Source organism: Cyrtonyx montezumae, unplaced genomic scaffold, assembly GCF_038088225.1.
Source record: "Cyrtonyx montezumae isolate F1298 unplaced genomic scaffold, pur_monq_1.0 scaffold_6, whole genome shotgun sequence".
In the NCBI taxonomy this organism is placed as follows: Eukaryota; Metazoa; Chordata; class Aves; order Galliformes; family Odontophoridae; genus Cyrtonyx; species Cyrtonyx montezumae.
In genome coordinates, this window is record NW_027072067.1 from 19,164,685 (window position 1) to 19,186,231 (window position 21,547).

Genomic DNA, 21,547 nt, shown 5'->3' on the forward strand with positions numbered 1-21,547 from the left:
AAGACAAACTGTTTTCCTAGAGATCCCACTTATTTCTTTACTTTGCTTCTGTAGCAAAGTTTCATCATCCAGTTGGTGGTTTATTACCTCCAACAAACTCACTGATTTACTTCTCATACTTTTACATGGTTTCAGAGGTGTGAGCAATTAATATTTGGTAAAATGTCACCAAAAGATACACAGTATAAGAGGCTGGAAACAAAATCCTCCATCCTACTCCTACAGTGCAATTTCTATTAGAAACTAATCTACCAGTAATTATGAACACATCTCTGACCATATCCACTCTTTCCCTATAGTAAGAGTAGGAAGTAAGTCAACTCTCTGAATTTCTGGTAGTAATCACTGACTTCTACTCTGCCTTCTGCAGGGGTCAAAATGTATTTTTGTCTAAGATGTTCCATCCGTTCATAAGCCAAGCAAGGGTTCTGGACTGCTAAAAGCCAACACTTCTTTGCTAAAGAAAGGCAGTGGTATTTAGTTCAGTTAGGCCTAGATCTAACAAAGTTATGGAATTAATGTCGATTACAACCACAATTTTTTCAGGATATGTTGGTGACTGTTGGCAATCATTTGCCCAGAGTCAGAAAGCAGCCTTGAAAGAATTTACTGCAGAAGAACATAAGGTATATGTTTATATAAACATAAACACAAATCGTTCTCTGTCCTTGAGGTAAGTCCCTTACAAGTAAGATCTCATTGAAGCTAGCTAAGTGATGACAAGCTTAACATATCAACTCAGATTCAGATACGCCAAGTTTAAAAATGACTAGTAAATTGCTGCTATAACCTTAAAATCCACAGTCTGTGCACTTCCTGACTCTTCTACCACAGACATTATAGCTCACAACTGAATATAATGCTCTGGATTCAAGAAAGAGACCAGAATCTCACCTGACACAGGTGGGTTACGCAAAGCCCCCCCCAACAAAATCCCCTATATCCAGTGGCAAAAAATCAAGACAAATATTGCAGCTGAGGTCTGAAAAGGGCAGGAAAAAAAATAACGTCCGCTAATACCACGTGTAGCCTGACAAGGCAAGGTAACAAGGATAATCACATTTCATACTCTAAGGCATAAGTTCTTCAGTGGACAAAGTCAGAAAGGAGTTGTTCCTCCTGCCATTATCTTTTCCACTTGAAGTTTGCTCTTCCGTGCATCAGTGTGGAAGAGCAGAAGTGGATTTTCAGTCAGGTGCATAAGGCCTTTGCTTTGCCCTGAACAACCTCAGGGACAAAACTCTTCTACCTTCTACAAATGCTTCTGGAGGCACTCATGAGACAGTGGAGTTGGTGCAGGCATAGGTGCATGCAGGTTTAGGCTCCATCACAGGAAATGCCCTCTGGCCCAGTCTTAGGCAGTACAAGTAGAAGAGGGCTAAGAGAAAGCCTGACAGTGATGCTTCACTAACCATAGCATAGTGCTGGGATAGATGGGCACATCAGGCTGCTCTTGCTTGGAGTCACACATATAAACCTGAGTGGCACGTCTCATGTTTGCGGCTGAGCCACAGGTATGCCAGAGCGCACAGCTGCCTGCCAGCACTGTTCACCTCCTTGATCCTGGAGCTTTAAATTGCTAAGAAAAACAAAGCAAACAGTAAGAGCTGGACATGCCTGAAAACAAAACAGAGTGTCCTTGGGCCTCAGATGAGTGGCACACCCCCTCCAGCTCTCCGAGCCATATGAGAGGCTGTAAGCTGCAACAGCCTCAGCTTGAGCTCAGCCTGGCTCTCCGGCCCTTGTCCTGCATTTCCTGTAAACAGAGAACACTTCCTCCCCAGAGATGACCTGGCAATGAACTAGTGATGGCTGACGCTCAGCTGCACCACACCCAATTCCCCACCATGCCAAAAGATACAATGGGGTGGCTGATAATACATAATAGGTTATTAAAAGCAGCTTTGCCCTTTATAGACTTCTCTGAACACATTATTTGCATTGAATATCAGCCATCACAGAGTTCTTACTTTCATTAAACCATGAGTTTTGCAGGCACAGAACTTTTCTGTCCTACAACACCAGCAGAGGTTTTCCTTAAGGTATCAGTGCAGCTCTTGGTATGCTTTCCTTTTCCCTTGCTCTGTTGTTCCCCTGCACCCTTGTAATTCACCATCTCTAGTTGCCCGTTGCTAGGCTGAATCTTTGCAATGCTTGAAAACTTGAACTGAGAGAGGTGGAGTGGTCTCTGCTGTGTTCTTCCTTCCCAGACAGTGCTGGCCTAAGTCTGCATGATGCTGAAACATTCCCCTCTGCACATCTATCTAGGGACAGAAGAAAACAATGAAAATGTCCACTAATTACCAATACAGGTTTCAAGGCATCTAATTAATGAGCACCCTTTAGTCACAGCAAAGGGGACTTTTTCATATGGCATCGTTATTACATTCCTGAAGCCAAGAAGAGATACAGTTACCTATATGGAACCATTTAACAGTCATGTTTGCTAGCGTTGCTGTTTTGGGGAGTGAGGGAGGCCTCTTGAATTCTAGACCCTCAATGGCTGTTAGGCAGGCAGCTGGTTTGATTACTAAACAATGACTTGCTGAGAAGAACAGAAACAATTCAGGCAATGCCCAAAGAATTGCAAGTTAACAAGCAAACAAACAAACCAACCAAAAACTAAACAAACAAAAAATACAAATAAACACTTGAAAAAGTTTTTATATAAATCACTTTGAGGAGTTTTTCAAGTAGTGCTGAGCAGAACAAAGACGCCTGTAGCACATAGCGAGTGCTGGAGATGCTCAGTATTTGCGGACCGTTAGGTTTGATATAAAGTTCTGCAGTCTTACAAGAACAATATAGAGCTTTAATGTTTTAAATACGTAAGAATCTGAATCCAGGTCTGTTTGTTGGCTGCACATTGTGGCTATTGACTGCACTAAGAATATCTCTACAAGTCCTGTTTGTTCCTTGGTGTCTTTAGCTTTGTACAACACAGCAGCTGCTCTGTAATTTTACACATGCCATCATGAAACTCAGAATATTGCTTAGACTATACTACTGATCCTAGAATCTACAGAGATGTGAGTAGAAGTCAATTACGCAGATGTGATAATTACAGCAGGGAACATACCCAACTTGTCATAATCCTTCCAGAAAACCTAGCTTGACATAATTCTTAAGTGATAATAGAATTGAAAATTCAAAGGTGTATGCCAGTTTGAAAACAGCATTGGTGGAATACAAACAAAATTGAAATTGAATCAAACATCATTCGCTGCAGCCAGAATTTTTAACAATCTTATTAATAAAAATCTGAATTGTTGGCACCCAGTTCCAAAGGACAGAAGAATTGGTGTTCTGGTGGGAAATATTCTTGGACTTTTTAAACTGTAGTTAGGTCAGGAAAAAAAATCTTGAAACCATTTAGGTAACAGAGAGAATAGGGAAAGTAGTAACAGTTTTCAATTTTCTTTTTCTTTTAAAAGAACATATTTTATTACTAAATGAAGAAAAGTAGCTGTGACATGCCACTAATTCCTCGTAATGTCTGAATCTGATATCAGAGTTACAAAATTTTTTTTTAAAATTCAGCCTTGTTTAGATATGAAACTGCAATCACATTATAACTACTATCATATAATGATGAGTGCAAGTGAGAGAATTATCTCTAAGCACTGTTCTACCATTACTGATTTCAATTTCATCCATACATGAAGTAGTAGTTGATTATGTATGGGGAAAACTAGAGTTTCAGAAGTGGTATAGGAAACAGCAGGAAACTTGTGATTTGTAATTGTGAAATCCAAAGCACAGCTGACATTTGTAATGATGGTTTCAAGCTATTCCTTCCAAAGCACTAACAACATCACTTTTTCAGATATAAGAGTGCCTAGGCATGCAGTGCGAGTGCTTTTAGTAGCAGCTGCCAAGCAGCTTTCAGTGTTTTAATATTTCTGCCCTGTCATAAAAGAACGCTTAGCAAACAGACCTGTGTTGAATATGAAGCACAGCCTTCTGCTCTTGCAGGCAAGAAGAAACAGTCAGTAATAAAGGCAGCATCAGAACTGTCAGCTCAGGAAACTCAGGTAATAATGTGGCCAGAAGCCATGGCCCAGCTACGACAACTTGAAGCAAGAATATAAAAGACAAAAGCTGGCACTCATCAAGGGATTTTCTGTGTCTTAACCCTGACTGTACCTCAGTAATAAACTGTTATGTTAAAGAATTTAGGATTTGCTCCATATTTATCGCTTGTTTCCAGAGGAAAGGCTCTTTTTTTTTTTTGAAGAGTATTGCAGGTATCTGACAGTATATGTTTAATATGGAGAGTAAGGCTGTGCCTCCCTTATCATTTTTCCAATAATGCTAGTATGTATTTGTAGGGTAAATAACCCCCAAGAATGGTACTCAATGAAAATAGTACGGAAGATGGTATGCTTTAGTAGGCCTACATAGATGGTACACAAGTAACTAGCAAAAGAGAGTAGCTCACCTTTAAGATGATAGAGGCTTGCCATTGACTCCACGCAGGAGGGATCTCCAAGAAGAGATCCTTCCCTGGTGGTGGTCAGCCCTTAAATGGGGTTTGGGAGAGGTGGAGCCAGATTCCACCCCTTCCAATCACACAGGTATATCACCTTCACCTGTGGCCCTGTGGCTGACTCGGTGCTCACCTCAGGTGACCAATCAGTGGTTCTGGCCACGATTCAGCAGTTCCCATACAGTATGGAGGGGATGTCCTGAACCTAAACCTAACCTAGCACTTGGAAAGCACGTAACTTTTGCTATTTTAGGTGTCTGAATCATGTTGAACAAGTCCCTGGACCATGTGGAGGAGAAGGACATGGAAAAGGCTAGGGAGGAGCATGGGAACATTATAATAAATTGGCTGAAAATGTGTTAGCACCCATTTTACATTTTAATGTGGACTACACAAAGCTGTGGGGTGATGGGCTGTACACGTGCGTTATCTGGCTTATCTCTGTGGTATATTCTGCAACTATTTTGTGCATTCTTTATGCTCTGGGAATTTCCCAACTTTTCATCACAGTTACACACTCTGAAGTCCTTGTCCCACTGCACAGATTTCATGGTTCAAGTGATGCCATGTTTATCCACACAAAAAGTTCATTTCATACCTTGTTAAATAGCACTGTGCTATAGTATTATTTTTCTTCATGCATTGCTTTTTGGTGTGACTCATCATCCCATTCACCTAGCTTTTTCATCTGAGACACTTCATTTTACACAAACTCTGAAAGTCAAACACTCCAAACTGCTTTACAGCTTAAGGCAGTGGTGAAAAAGGTATTTTATCTGTTACATGTAGAATGGTAAAATGTGATTATTCCAGAATCTTAGATGTTATTGGAGTTTGTGGAAGACGTTCTAGAACACAGAAAAATATTTTTGAGCCTCAGAAAAATGAAGATATAGTATTTCAGATGTTTAAGAAATAACACATAACTGTGTGCATTTTTTGTTACCTCGAGAGCAAAACCTGTGGAATGTGAGAAACTCAGTCCTAACTTCTGGTGGTGACTTATTCAAGGTGATCTGGGAAGAAAACCTGACTTAGGGAAAGTATGGACCAGGTTTTCTAAATCTTAGGCTGCAGTATATAAGAATCTTCCTTAAACTTCTGTCAGAACAGAGAAGTTGTTCACATAAAATGCTTTTGGGACTTTTCCACTAGTGGAATACATACCAGCTTGCTATGTTTTCAAGTGCTAGCCTGAACTGTCAGGGCAGTCAGGTGTTAAATAGCAGTTCAGAGCCTCAAGAGGTAGAAGCCAACAGAACATAACAATGTACCTGAAATGCACATCTGGCACATTTTCATTTTCTTATCCAGATGCCATTCATTTAGTCACTTTTCTGACTACAACACATACACCGATTATTTTCTGACTTCTGGATCCAGTTAGCACAATATGCCATATTTCATGAAAAGAAACTGTCTGGTGACAATACATGCATCATGGATTGGAGACTAGCGGAAGGTTCCTGATTATTCTGTCTTTGTTTATTTTAGGCAGCATTACCTAGTCACTAGAAGTTGGAACCAGAGTCTTCATGTTCTAAAGCAGGGGAGTTTTTGATAGCAGATCTCTCAGAACCTGAGCTGAAAACTGAGCTGCCTGTTGCTCACAAACTAGCATATTCTGTCCTGTTATTTGGTTACGGGATGGGAAAACACTGAACAGTGCAATCACTCCTACATCATCACGATGGGGCTTCTTAGTGCTGGTGCTGCAAGCATCAGTGATCGCAAGCAGTGTGAGGGAGACTATGCGAGGAATGCTCCTCAGTGCCCAGTCTCTCAGGTTTTAATGTTCCTGAGCTCCTGCACACTAGGTTCATAAATATCTCCCTATCAGCAGGGAAGGAGTGTCTGGTGACTTTTCCTGTCTTCAGAGAGGTGGAGAACACATGGGAGGAACTGACACTACTAAGAAAACTCTCAACTTCATGCTTGTCCTTCCAGAAGGGATTCCCTTTGGACTTGAAAGCACATATTCAACTGAAGACTCAAGTTACTCTGTGGTCTTAACAGGAAACTAGAGTTCATGGAATTCTTAACTAATAAAGATCTTGTATCTGGCATTTCTTTCCTGAGGTTTGGGATAAATTATGTGAACTAAACTTTCTTATGTTTCAGAGATAAGCCCAGTCATCAGCAGAGTATTTCCAGGAGAGAAAGAGTTTAACTACTAACATGCAGGAATGAACGAAAATGCTCAGTGGCTCTATTTTTCTAAGACATCAGTTTCAGTTCCCAAAGAAAATGAGAGCTGGCTGTAATTTTGCTTGGCTGAGGCTTTTTGTTGTTGTTGTTGTTTTAGCTTTGCAAATGAAACAATCGTAAAAAATGTTGGGAACTACAGGATAAGCAGAACTTTTTTTGTTTGAGCTACAATCAAACGGCAAGATAGACTGATTGTCCAGCACGTTAAAATACACATTTTCATTTTTGTTGTCTCACTGCATGTCATTCTCACAGTGGCTCTTTTCCCTAACTGCTCACTGTGATGTGTTTTTGTGTCACTGCCATTGTCTCAAATTTTTTAACCCAGAAAATACAAATGCAAAATGTTTAAAGAATAGATTCTGAGATGCTCAGCTCTAGCTCTTATATTCCTTATCTATTTAAGGACCAGAAGATGTGACTTCAAGGATATACTGTACTGTGTCTGAAGGCAAGTTATCTTAAGGAGGAGAGCTTTCTGAGCTCTTCTAGCCAGAACTAAGACCATAATCTGATACCTGAAATGTAAGAGGCTCTAGAAGCCCCAATGAGAAACTTTGATGAGAGGCACCGGAGTAAGTACATCTGCCTAGATGGTCCAAAAAGGAGATGCAGTGGCTTAACATCTGAGGTTTTTTAACCTAACTTACTCAATATACTCAAGACACAAGGACAAACTGCTAACAGACTGAAGAGGTATTTAATTTGAGACAGCTGAAAATGGCTGGCTGGAGACTGCTGGACACATCTGAGAAACTGTCATTTGTCTTGGTACATCATTTACATCATTACTTAGCTTTATTTCCTTTGGAAAAAAAAAAAAGAAAAAAAAAAGGACAAGTCAGAGAACATCCCTTTGATACTGAATGAGTCTGACAGACCAACAAAAGGATGATAGGTCTCAGTCTCCTTGCTCTAAGCCTTTGAAGGATATCAGCTAATTAATCCAGTTAATTACTTAAGTGAAAGGCTCCCCTTATAAGCTCTTTAACAGGGATCTTGGCAAAACGGACAGTACCTCTTAAATATGTTCTCCCATCCATTAACTCGAATTGGTACAACATTCAAGTACTATTAATTGTTGTATGTCACTGAACAGCCTATCCTGAGGCAGCTTTTATGTTAGCCCCCTTTCGGTCTGTAAAAGCAGAGTTCTTGCAGGCTAATTAAAAATGCACTCTGCATCATAAATAACTGTTGAATGGCATGGTAAACCGTAAACTACTAGATTAGATTTGTAACAACAACAACAACTAGTGTATTTTCAAGGCTATAGGAGATAGAACTCTTGTAATTAACCAGTGGATTCCACAAAGGCTGCAGAATTGTAACATGCAGTCTTCCATTCAATAAATTCCAGTCAGGCTCAAGGAGGCAGAAGGGAAGAAACGCATGCACAGAACAAGCACTGACAATAAAATATGTGATCATTTCAAACAATGCTGTTTTTTGTCAATCACCAGTCTTGTCACCTTGTTTTCAATACATGCTTTTTCTGCGTGGTGCTAGTTCTTATATCTCAACAATATGACCTCTTTGTCTTGTAAACATCATCCAGTGCAAATACACTGAATGAAGCAGGTTCAGTATCCCTTTCATAGAACCTCACTGGAAATAGATTTCTGTCTATGAAACAAAAGCAAACAAGATAAAGAGGTATTCTCAGGCTTATATTCCCTCAAGACATGAAGAAGTCCATGGGTGTATATATTCCTTCTCTGCACTGGCATTTGATAAAAAAAAAACTAGCCACCAAAATGAAATCAAGTTGCCAATAAAACCATTACCTACTCAGGCTTTGGACCCTTTCCTGAGAGGTATATGGGACTGTGATTCCTCATCAACAAAGCTGAGGCTGTATGCAGTATGCTGTGGCTAAGCAGTGGTAGCCCTCTGAGGCTATGCTGTGACACATCAGTCTTGTGTGCAGGATGGTGAGATGCAATGCAGAATTGTGTCTGGGGAGCAAACTGGTTTCCTGTCCCTCAGTATCTGCATCCCCAACATAAACCAGGACAAACAGCTCCATGGATAAGAGGAAACAGTACCGTGAGCTTGACACCTAAAGCTAGACATGTATTAAAACTTTTCCTTCTTCACTAACAATATAGCATTACCAGTACAGCCCAGAGACACTTTTCAAAGGTGCTTGTGTGAAAACCTCTGCCATCAAAGAACTTTCTGTTCTTGCTGTCTTTGAAAGACAACTCTCTACCCCTCCAATTCCTAACAATACAAAGTGAAGCGTGCCTTGTGCCCAGATGGAGCACCATGGGGTTATCTCCTGCAGACTGCCCACTGTCTCTGAGCAGATGGAAATCCTGCACTAACTGCTATCACTTTCTAATTCACAGTGGTAATTCAGACAATTCTAAGGTAAACAGAAATAAATACATGACTCATGTCAGAGCTGGCTGTGGCTATTGTCAAGAATTTCAATAGACTATGCACCGCCAGAAGTCATGGCATAGCACTGGGAGTCCTTGTTCTGCAGTCAATCTAAAAACCTTTCAGGTTTATGCTGCAGAGTGTGACAGTGGATAAAAGCTGCTGAGATTTTATTTTCCATCATGTTCATCAAGTCACAAGTGAAGATGTCTCTCCTTTAGGCTCAGTTCCCAGTCCCTCTTTTCTGTGTTTGAGCAGCAGCAATTCTCCCATTATGGGATTTAATCCCATCTCCACACTTCTATGCTCAAGGAACTGTCTGTGGTGCCTTTGGAGCCTTGTGGGTTTTTTGCATGTTCTGCATTAGCTTCCTTGTATTTACTTGGTAAAAATGTGGGCTCCAGCACATTTTGAAATTGGTAGTAATACAAGATCCAAAGTGCAGCACAAGCTTCACACTGAAATTATATAGCTTTTTTCTATAGGTACATATGTGTTTTTTAAGGTAATTTGTGTTTCCCTTTAAAAACCTCTCACAGTGCTTATGAATATTGTATTTCTCCTTTGCTTCATAAACATCAAAAGAATTACATACGAGCTAGCTCAGTGTAGGCATACAGCAGGGGCTTATGGGGAAACAAACTTGGAACTGCGTAGAATAGGCAGCTAGGATTTGTTTTTCAGGGAAAGCAAGGAAGAAGAAAATATGGGAACATCTTTCCCAATACAATTAGCTTAAATGTAGGTTGAATCTACTTATTGTTCAGGGCCTAACTTTGCTCTCAAGTTCAGATGGCTTAAGAGCCTACCTTGCTCATCTTCAGGTCTAGCCTACAGTCAACTTTTTTCCACTCTAAATGTGGAGTAAGATAGCATGAAGTGGGCATGAAGTCAATGCTGCTATTACTGTTTGTAGCACTAGACCTAAAGACAGTTTGAACAGTGGTGAAAATGGGGGTCTTTGTCAGATAGACTCCGACAGCCATAAAGAGAAAAAAGCAAAGCATGAGTTGATTACTCATGATGAGCTGCTTTTTGAGATGAGAATACTACTGATCTGGGCAGCATATGAGCAAGCACAATACAGAGCAAAAGGTGCCTAATAAGTCATTTTGCTTTCTTCTGTCTCGACCTTCCAAGAAATGCCAGAAATCTGGAAATTTGGTTCTGCTTCATTACAAATCTTCCCTGTGTACGACACTCTTTTGCTTCTCTCCAGAATTCTCACCCTTACCAGCTCTTGTTCAAGGCAGAAACAAACATCCTGGTGTCTTCCATAGGGCCACAGTTCAACAGAATTAATTACCTGTGGAAGGAGCTGGTTGAATCTTTATTAAAAGCGGTCAGGTGCTTTAGCTGTGTATCTATTAGTACTGCTGTATGTTTCCTAGGAGTAGAAGTCTTCAGAAGTTTCTAATGAACACTTTCTGTGCTCATCTGATGCAATACCACTTCTGTATTTCTCAGGGTTAGTAAAAATGGGGATGTTCCTTTCAGGTTTCTCCTGCCAGCTGCACACCAGCACACTTCAAATGTTAAACCTTTATCTGCTATCTTGCTTTATCTGCTATCACACTTTATCAAAGAGCAATTAGTGCCCTTTTGATTCAGAAATGTTATTGTTTACCAAAGTGAAGATTCCTGCTTGGAACCACCCTACCTGCTCCTTTGCTTTCATAGAATGCCTTTGCACTGCAGAACTGCTGCAGGAACCAAGGCAGCTGGGCAGAAACAAGCCCTACAGAGACGGTAACCTACAACACCCTCGGAATGCTCCTAAGGAATTTCTGATCTACAGTAGAGATTGGACTTGGGACCAGTAAATGCACAAATTTAAGGGTACTCCTCAGACTCAGTTCCACAATAAAACTGATATGCAGCTATGGGTACTTGCTTGGAAATTCTTCCAATATTCTTCACAGAAACCTTTCCAAATCTCTTACACTCTCAGAAGTAATTTAAGTCAGGTACTTCAAGTGACGTCAATTTAAGGTAGTAGTAAAGCAGGCTACAATTTCAGATGCAGTTTTTGCTTCTTTTCTAATGGGAGAAAAGAGGTGTTCTATGAACCACAGGCACAGCTATGTTTTCTTGAATGAGAGACTGAGCATGCAAACCACAGTCTTTTAAAGTACTGATTTCTGGAAATTTTCAGCAATGAGGAAGGCATAAAAAGCTATGATCTATTAGAAGCACTTGAAAGCAGACATTCTTACAGGCTTCAGTCAGATCACGCTTGGATATTAACTCTGTGGTATGAGTATTATTTGATATATTTTATAAGATAATTAAGTAGTTTCAATTATCTTCACTAATGGAAAGCAAAATATAATGGAGCAGCGAGGAGAAATTGATGAAGAAACTTGTATGTATTCAACTACTGGTTATTTAAAGAAATAACAAAGTAGCATCTTCAGCATCCCCCTGCTGTAACTGATGCATCTTCATGCAGGCTTAATTTAGCTTACTCTGCTGGACCTAATAAAAACACAATCCTTAATATTTATTTCTGCCCTTGTATGCATAAGATTTTCAAGATGTGCCTCTGCTTTTAGCATTAAGTAAGAGCCTTGTGGATTAACAGTCACCCTTACAAAGCTTCCTTTTCCCACACACTTATCTAATTTTTAAACTTTATGTATCAGTCATTCATGAGTCTTCCAGTTATTATTCCTCAAATCCTATTAAATGCCTTCATTAACCCCAGGAGTGTTTGTCCCCAAATAAGCATCTCTTTGTCTGCTTGATCATCTGTCTCTCACTAGAGTATCTGAGTACCTCTGACATGATGCAACTTTGACAAATCTAGCAGTACTGGGTTTTCTAAGAACATTCTTTCTATTTGGAAGCTTACTGGTCTTTTAAGTAAATGAGAGCACTGTTAATTTCCTTGAGGTTATATAAATGATGTTGATTTACTATTATAATAAAAGATCTAAAACATTCCTGCATATTTCTCATGCTGTTCAAAGTATGAAAGCACTGACTGTCCTTTCTCAGGCACTACTGTTTTGATGTGTGAATTATTTACACTGAATCTTCCACCGCATCATTATCTCTACAATTTTACCTTATCCTTCATATGCTGTATTTAGATACCACACTTTGCCTCTCTGAGAGCAGATGATTTTACCTTGTATAATTGCATGTGCTTCTCATTTAGAGAGAGTGACCAAGATAAAACATATTGGTATCGTTGGTTAAAAGCACGTGCTGTGTTGCACAAAATAAAAATTAAAAAAAATCACTAATGGTTTTAATTTCACCTTAATTTTAAAAACATTAAATTTTGAGTAGCATTGGTATTTAGACCATTTTTAAGGACAGAAGTCATGTTCCATGATAGTTAGTTGTTCAGCTTTTGTTAGCATTTCTTTGTGTCCATTAATGAAGGGTAGGAAACACACGGTCACGCAGACCACCCTGAGCGCAGTTTTGGAACTAATCAGTGACTGATGACCTGCAGAGATCAGAGAAGATATAATCACTTAAGGGCCAATATTTGATAGAATATAGGTTGATTAATCCAGTGGTGAGGTAGAGGGGACAGCTAAATAGCCAGTGGAGGGACTGGAGGGGGAAATGAATTCTCACCCACTGAATTTTTCTACTTTTAGAGCAGGAAGATTTATTTGCATTTTTCATGGCCCATCAGCCACAGGCCATAGTTCTATTACTGCATAACTGTAATCTGATTCTGATACACATTTCAGAACCAGTCTCCAGTAACATAGTCATTGTGCCTAGGCCTGGTCCAAAGAGGCTTACTGTGACTACATAGAAAAGACCATTGCTTACAAAGCACAAAATTCTGGACCATGAAACATCATCTCCAACACCAGCGCCTTACAAGTACTGTTTTAGCAGTTTCTAAGCATCTGTGCATTCCTGCGACAAACTGGCCAAGTAAAAGGAAAGATCTCATACACATGATACGCATAAACCACACAGTTTTCCTTGCTTTCTTCTAAAGACAACATTTTCCTTCAGGAATAAAGTTAATTTGCAGAGGAACAGGACACAGAGGAAGTGATCATCTTTGTATTAAAGCTGTGAGGCCTCTTGAGGATTAGTGGAAAGTCAGAGCCTTGGGAGCAGCTCACAGGCATGGAGTCTGCAATTCTAGAGTTATTAGGAATTGCCACAAGCCTTAGTGTAATAACATAGAGCACTGGGATCGCAACATCACAGTGGACTTAGCTGAGGATGTGCAGGTATCCACCTCTTATTCCTTTATTCTATCTTCTTTCCACTCTGGATTCTGAACATCTTAGCATAAAGGAAGACCGAGTCTTAACAAACTTGATAATTCCAAATTATAGACTCTGTTCCTTACGATATCTAAACCTTGATATAAGGCTCTCCTGAAAGCAATGTGAGTGGCACTTTGGAAGACTATGAAATGAGCGTCAGACATATCTCTTTTCCAGACCCCTGATTTCCACACAGTTATAAGCATGGTTGATGTTCTGAAGGTCCAGAATTAGGTTACCAAAGCTATTTATTAAGAAATGTCCCAGAATACTTTAATCCTAGTGGACTTTCATCTGATAAAAGTCTAGCCAGTTACACTGTGGGACTGTTGTGATTTAGAGCTTCTGCCTGAGGATCAACGCAGTCCAGTAAGTTAGAGTGTACTGTTCAAGAGATGGGGCCCTGCTGTGTTCCCCTTTCAGCCTAAAGGATTGGTTTGTGTTACTGTGCACTATGTAGTGGCTACAAGTATAGTAGGTTAGAAAATGAATTACTGAAAGCAAACGACAGCAATCTGACCTGTGGACAAAGGAAAGATCAGAGGCATTTTCTCAAATTCTACTTATGTCCTATTATATCTACACTGTACAGAAATCTTCTGATGCTCTACATTGTCATATACCTTAATCAGTTTAATTATTAATACCAGATTGCTGAATTCTGAGGATACATGATAACTTCTCTCTTGAGCACAAAATTCCCAACAGTATCCCTGTACTGGTAATTGTATGTTAAGGTCTATTTTGACAGCGTCATTATTGGACTTTTTCGATAAATTTGATTGGTTCTAGTTAGAAATCGGTGGTTTAAATCTACAACACACTCTCTTTCCTTTTAAGCAAGAAAATTAAATTCTCACCTGACATTTTCTGTAAGCCTCCCATCCACCCCAGTCAAGTGTAGAGTGGAGATTCTTGGATTATTATAATCTTTTTATAGTACTCTCAAATTCTGTTCTCTAAAACATAATAAAAGATTTGTTTTGGGCCATTCATCAAAAGTACAGCAACTCCACCAGTTACCAGCAGATGCTGAATATAAGCATTCTGCAGGCGAATGCATTGAACAGATGATCATAGGTTCAAGTCTCATGTACTATAAGAGTTTAGTCCAACACATTTGTACTCTCAAACAGCTGAAATAATCCTCAGGATATGAGAAGACTGGAGTTCAAAGTTACTGTTATCCCTATGTGGCTATGGTAGAGCTGAGTTTGAAAGGTAATCACACTAGAATGAATCGATTGAGAGATATTTTAGGGAGTACTGCTTTAACAAGAAATAAAACATACATGCCCATATGTCATGTATGAATGTGTAAATGTGTTCACGTACAGGTATTTGTATGATTTATGTTGCTCTTAGAAGAGAGTAGACTATACGGTGTATCTCTAAGTATGTTTTACCACTGTGTGTTATAAACTTGCTTTTTAACAAACATTTTCATGCATGCCTTTGTTCAAAATGTCCGGACAAATACAGGGAATAGTAGCTATCGCATCAGCAAAGTATGTATATATTGCTGCTCCTGTTGTTCAGGAGAACCTAGCCTTCATTTCTTCCCTGCAAGAAAAAACTGCTCGCACAATAAGCAGCAGCCTGTAAAACTATGTTCACGCCTTGACCTTGAGACTTCCTGAACCAGTTTGGATTGGCTCTCCCCTTGAAACAACAGACTTCCACAGGAAGTTCATAAATGGACCCAAGTCATAGCAATTTACGTAGTTTTAATATTTTTAACTTGGTTCTACAAGAACTACCCAAAATGGGCGGTGTTTCATGGACACAAAGTACTGGCCAGTTTTTCCAAGAGAAACTTGGAACACATTTTGTCAGTGAGCTAGACTCAGTGTAAACCTTTAAACAAGTGTGACTAAAGGACTGTCAGACCCTGCAAAGGCAGCTTCTGCCTGGCACTGCTGTAGGGATGTGGCGGTGTGTTGTGAAGCTGCTCTGTACTCCATGTTCCAGTGCCAGCACCACTGGGGTTCTCAGCACTGAAAGGATCCCATATCTCCAAAGAGCTAAACCACAGATCTGCATCCCAAATTCCCCACCTTCAGGCACGTTTACTCCTCCCTTCCTCCAATTCTTGCCTTACAAAAAGACGAGTGCAGTACATCACTCTTGACTTTGAAACAGCGTGCAAGACTCTAATTTACAGGTTTTAAAGACAGTTCTTTCACTCTTCAAGTCTGAAATATCTTTAAAGATCTTTATCTTTTTCACACATGCTAACAAAATGTGACTGCATTAAATACATTGCTTTCCATTCATTTGCTTTGCACCTTGTTTTCTACCTATTATCATGAACTTAATGGAAAATACCATTCTTCGTTACATCTCTGCACTCTGATGATTATATGCTATAATCTGACAATAGGAATATAATGATGGAATAATAGCTTTACTCCTATGTAACTATGAAAAGTAGTAGTTTTGAAATATTTTCTTGTTTGCAAATAAACTCAAGGGACCTGGGTGTCCTGGTGGATGACCATAAGCCAGTAGTGTGCCCTGGTGGCCAAGAAGGCCAATGGTATCATGGGGTGCATTAAAAGGAGCGTGGCCAGCAGCTCAAGGGAGGTGATCCTCCCCCTCTACTCTGCCCTGGTGAGGCCTCATCTGGAGTATTATGTCCAGTTCCAGGCACCCCGGTACAAAAAAGACAGGGATCTCCTCAAAAGAGTAAAGTGGAGGGCCACAAAGATGATAAAAGTCCTGGAGCACCTCTCTTATGAAGAAAGGTTGAGAGACCTGGGTATGTTCACCCTTGAAAAAAAAATACTCAGAGAGGATATGATCCTTGTCGATAAATATCTGAGTGAGGGAGGCAAAAGGTCGAGGTTGGACTCTTCTCAGCAGTGTGGTTATAGGACAAGGGGAAATGGACACAAACTGAAGCATAGGAAGTTCTGCACAAACGTGCATGGAAAGTTGTTTATAGTGCTGTGACGGAGCACTGGAACAGGCTGCCCAGAGAGGTGGTGGAGTTTCCTCTGGAGATGTTCAAGACCCACTAGGATGCCTACCTGTGCAAGCTGGTCTAAGGAGCCCACTTTGGTGGGGGGTTGGACTAGATGATCTCTACAGGTCCCTTCCAACCCCTACAATTCTGTGATTAATAGCATGGGGATGAGAGACCGTACATAATATTAGCAATATATATGATTTTAGATGGTTACTTAATTCGTTCAGAAATCTGCAGCTCTATCAAACATCCACAGAGATAGGCTTTAAGGCTACTTATAAAATTAATTGTATAGCCTAAATTTTTCATGGTTTGGGATTTTCTGGTCTACACTTAACTGATGCACTTTGAAAGATGAATTATATATATATATATAAATAAATTTACAAAAATATTGTTGCTTTGAGGAATGATATGATGCAAGATCCCTTAAGGCAAATAGGCAGCTTTTTCCATTCAGTCAAGCAGTAAGAAGCATTTCTTACTGAAGCATATTTCACCCCCACTCCTCCACAACCAAGAAGCCACAAAAAGTTGACTAATTGGATTAACCAGATATTTTAAATCATTCTTTGGCTGGTAGTTACAAACCATAGGATCTAGATCTACTGGTCTTCCTGGCATGCATTTACAAGGTACAGAGTTAATGCAATGTCTATTCTTTCCTCTGTTAAAGGTTTATTTTGTACTCCTCCAACCTTACTTTTCAAGATTCTTTTCATTTTCTGTGAGGAACATAAGACAAGCAACATGGAGGATCTGCCTACAGAAGGGGAGGCCTTGCTTCTTTGGCCAAGACTAGCAGGTCTTACATAATAATTTATTACAGTACCTTTCTGTTTCCTGGTCCATGGTTTGCTGCTTGTTTTCAAAGCCAGTGAAGCTGCTCATATCCACATAGCCATCATTCTCATTAGCAGCAGATAAGGCCCTGCTGGGATCTTCAAAAAACTCAGTGAAAGTTCCTGCTCTGGTGGATCTTCGAGGAGGAATTTGTATATTTTCATAGTCAGAGCTCATAGCTGGAATGTTCTCATAGTCAGAAGTATCAGCATTAGGAAAAGAAATAGATCTAGGTTTTGTTATTGGTAGTGGCATGAAAGGAGGTCTGGACCGGTCCTCAAAGGATTCCACTCGTGACACGCTCCTGCTGAAGGACTTGGGCGTTCCTTTTCTCTTACCATCCTTATAGAAGAGAACAGCTGAGGGAGACTCAGATGCGCGGAGCTTCCCCACATGTGACTTCAGTTGAGGGGAGCTACTTAGAGTCCTGTCCACTTCCATCAGCCTTGGAGGCCCATGATAACTGGACTCTGATGAGGACCTTGAAGAGGAAACATTAACATCTACATGGATTTTATTTTCAGTTTTCTTCTTGAATTTTAGAGTGAGGAACCTCTTAAAAGAAGATTTCTTTTTCTTTGAATACTTATCAGGTGACTCACTCTCTATCAGAAGTGAAGGGGAACTTTTAGTGATTGGCTTTTTGGTGATGTAGGCAAGTTCAAAAGGAGGTGGTATATCAACAACTGAGGATGGTGTAGACACAGCACCTGATGAATAATTTCCCTGGGAAAAGATATGTGAGGAACCATTGACACAAGGCAAAGATAAGTTGTCTTCAGTCTTTTTCATTCTAATATCACTGAGTACACAGCTATCACCCTCTTTGTAAATGGAGACAGGCATCTCCCTCCCTTCAACAGAATACGACCGAGGATATAAAATAAAGCGTCTTGGCTTGGATGGTAATGCCTTGTTGTCTTCCATTGTTTTTCCTTCCACTGAAAATGAATTATTGCTTAAATCTTCAGTCCCAGATCTACTGCAGGAAGGTGGTAAATCACTTTCAGGACCACTTTCTTCTGGAACTGTTTCTGGCACATAGCCTGGCATTTTTCCAGAGAGTGACCGTGTTCTAGTGACAATGCTTTTACGATCAATGGGCAGCAAGTTGCTTTCATCCATGCCTAGTTCATCCCTTTTACTGTGATCAGCTCCTGAATCAGTCTGCCCTTTATGAGTGAATTCATTTTCTGCAGGAAGTACATAAGGGTCATCCAGGGAATCACTGCTAGTTTCTCTTCCCTCTGATTCTTCAGGCACAATGACTACCTCAGGGAGTGCTAGACTTTCATGCAAGACATTTGTTGTCCCATGTGTTAAATTCATTTTACCATGCTTACAGACATCTGTCTCTTCCTTACATGGGACTAGTTGAGTTGGACTTAGGATACTTTTGCAGCGACTGTCTGTTTCTACGTCACTGTCTTCAAGTTGCAAATCATCTGACTTACAGGTTTCTACAATGCTTTCATTATGTTCTTTGGCAGATGTATTTTCTAGCTTTGGCTCCATCCCTGGACCACTAAGTAGAGTATAAGAGATCTGACCATCTTCATCAGGAAAGGTCTTTTCTGTTTGCAGATCTGTGGGTACTTCCTCACCACAGTCATTCACAAAAGGAGGTATCTGACACCCATCATTCATACTCTCTACATTCACAGTTTCTTCCTCTCCTTTCCCAGAGTCTATGCTTGCTTCACAGGCTACCTCTGTCTCCACACCTCTTGGGTCAGTGATCTGGCACTCATCACGGGCACTTCCCGCGTTTGTAATATTGTGCTTGTCTGTGTCTGCTTCCCCCTCTTCAGCTGCTGCTTGATGAGTGGAATCTCCCAGACCATTTTCAGCACTGGGTTCACCTTCAGGCAGTTCTAAGCCTGGAACTGTTTTCTCATTGGCCTCATCAGTTGGCATGTCAGGACCTGTACATTCATCATTTTCTAATTTTTCTTCCATGTTCAAATCAAACTCTGCATGCACACTGTGATCACCAACATGTGCTGGACATCTGTCTCCCTTTCCTAAAATCTCAGACAGCTCCTCCTCCTCCCCTGACTTCTCCGAACTTGTGATTAATTCACATGCAGGTAAAGGTGCTAGAATATCTTCACAGACACTGTCCTCATCTCTATTCAAAATGCTACCACAATCAGTCTTATTATCATCATTGTCCTTAACCAGTTTGAGATTATTAGGAGTTTTCTCCTTGCTCTTGGTTTCACTACAATCACCTGCAACATTCTCATCTTTATCTACATTCTTAGAAGTGTAATTATTCCCATCAGGGGCATCGGAGGACTCTTCACAAAATAATTCAGACTGGACACAGTCTCTGGTTGAGGATACACAGTCTGGTTTCATTGCGTCAGCAACATCTGAAAAGTTATGGTGCTTGATTTCTTGACAGCCAGCTCCCTCATGATTAGCAATGTTATCCTTTTCCTTTTCTGCTTCTTCTGGAATTTCCAAGACTTCGTTCTCTGCAAAGGAATCTAGGCTCTGATCACGCTCATATTCCAAGGCACTGCAATCTTTGTTGGTCAGCTGAGTTTCAGGAAGTACCACGTACTCATTATTTGCCTCAGATTCTGGGCACTCAGCACTGCATTGATTTCCATCATACAGTTCTCCATCAAGACACGCAAGTTCACCATTCGAACATTTATTTAAATTATTGTTGGTGTTAACACTGGATCTGCTCTCTGTGCCAGCAGAGAGTTTTGGCTTGGGAGCAATAGGTGGTTTGGGACCCCTAGACATAGAATTTGGGTTATGAACAATATCAGACCTTGGCAGTGAAGGAGAAAATTTGGAGATGGCTACTGGAGAAAGATGACCAATAATTTTTGGTTTCGGTGCTAGTGGTGGCTTTGTGATTTCTGGAGAAAAGAGAGAAAAGTCACATTAGTGATTTTGTTTTCTTAATAAAGCCACCACAGCATATTCTAGAGTAGACTTTTATCTTATACCAGTTACTTTTAAAGCACAACAAGTCCAGACAATAAAAGACACATTTCTGAAAAGAGACCTGCTGCAGCAGAGCACTATGCTTCCATGTGGCACTGTAGCTATTCCAGGGAATATGGTTTAGGGTCATAACTGAAATACAACAAAAGTGTAGCTGTGAAGAAAAAGGTGTAGAGCTGCAGAGCCAAAGTTCTATCACATCAGATGGGTAGCACAGACTCCTTCCGGTGTAACCTGCAATAGGAAACGACCTTAGTAAAGGAGCTGGACTAGATGATCTCTAGAGGTCCATCCCCTATGATTCTGTGAAGACTGACAATAAGCTAGCTTTCCCTCACTGCTTTTAAGACAACTTAAAAGTCATGTATGGACACTGTACTCACAATATACTTTATATATTACAGCTATATCCAGCTGCCTTGATCTTGAAATTAATACATAACTAAATGAAATGCTGAAAAGGTGCACTAATAGGCAACAGTAAGGAATTTTTGATGAGACAAAATGCGTGAAGAAGCCAAAATACCAAATGATTACAAATGCTGATAAATAATGAGAAGGGAATTTTTTTTTTTTAATTTTAATTAACACACAGTAGTGGAGAAAGGGAAGATAGCCATTGTAAGGAAAAGCACAGGACAAGACAATTCACAATGAGAGAGACAGGAACAGTTCGTAGTGCAAAATCATCATGTCCTATACACAGGGAATAAGGGGGCAGGATCTCAACTCAGGAGATGCCACTTGGAAGATGGCCTGTATGGGTGTTTGACTAGATCTTGGGAGATAAAAGAGACTGTTCTGTTGGTTTTTTTTCCTAATCTTTGTAAACTTGATGAAATGTCTTCCAATACTCACAACAATTTGGCATTTTATTTTACTCTGAAAACAGTCTTTCTAGAATTATGAGACGCAAAAGGGACTTCACTTAAGTTAAAACTGAGCTAATGATCTCAGACCAGCCCAGAAGGAATGAGAATTCTGTTCTCAGGCACCTCACCACATAAACTGTTAGAATTATTCTGTATATGAGGATGTATTTGATCTAGGTTCATCTGTGCCATACACAAACACAGAACTAATAGTATCTCTGCTACTAAATGTACAACCATATAAATAAAAAAGCTGTTTAACTAATGCTATCTAGAAGATTACATACAGAAAATAAATAGTAGTCATTTATTTTGACTAGTAACGTGTTTCAGGAGCATACCGGTATTGTATACAAACATTTGCTTACTAGATAAAACACAATATGTTGTCATTTTTAAGTATCCTGGTTTTTTTCTATAAGGTAAATAAAACTAGTGTTGGTGCTTGAACTGCAAACAGCTTCATCAGGCACATCATCACAGAATGAGTAGCTAACCATTCTCTCCAGATCAGTTCAGCAATGTGATGTGCTGAACACTTAACTGTTACTGA

At 40.0% G+C, this 21,547-nt stretch overlaps 1 protein-coding gene across 1 annotated transcript in view; it reads right to left on the minus strand.

The window, feature by feature from the left end:
* The window catches only part of FGD5 (FYVE, RhoGEF and PH domain containing 5), a 78,882-nt gene that overhangs the window by 49,745 nt on the left and 7,590 nt on the right, over window positions 1-21,547 (minus strand). The window contains exon 2 of the mRNA XM_065749301.1: window positions 17,142-20,034. Within this exon, the coding sequence (XP_065605373.1) occupies window positions 17,142-20,034 (2,893 nt within the window). The remainder of the gene's footprint in view (window positions 1-17,141; window positions 20,035-21,547) is intronic.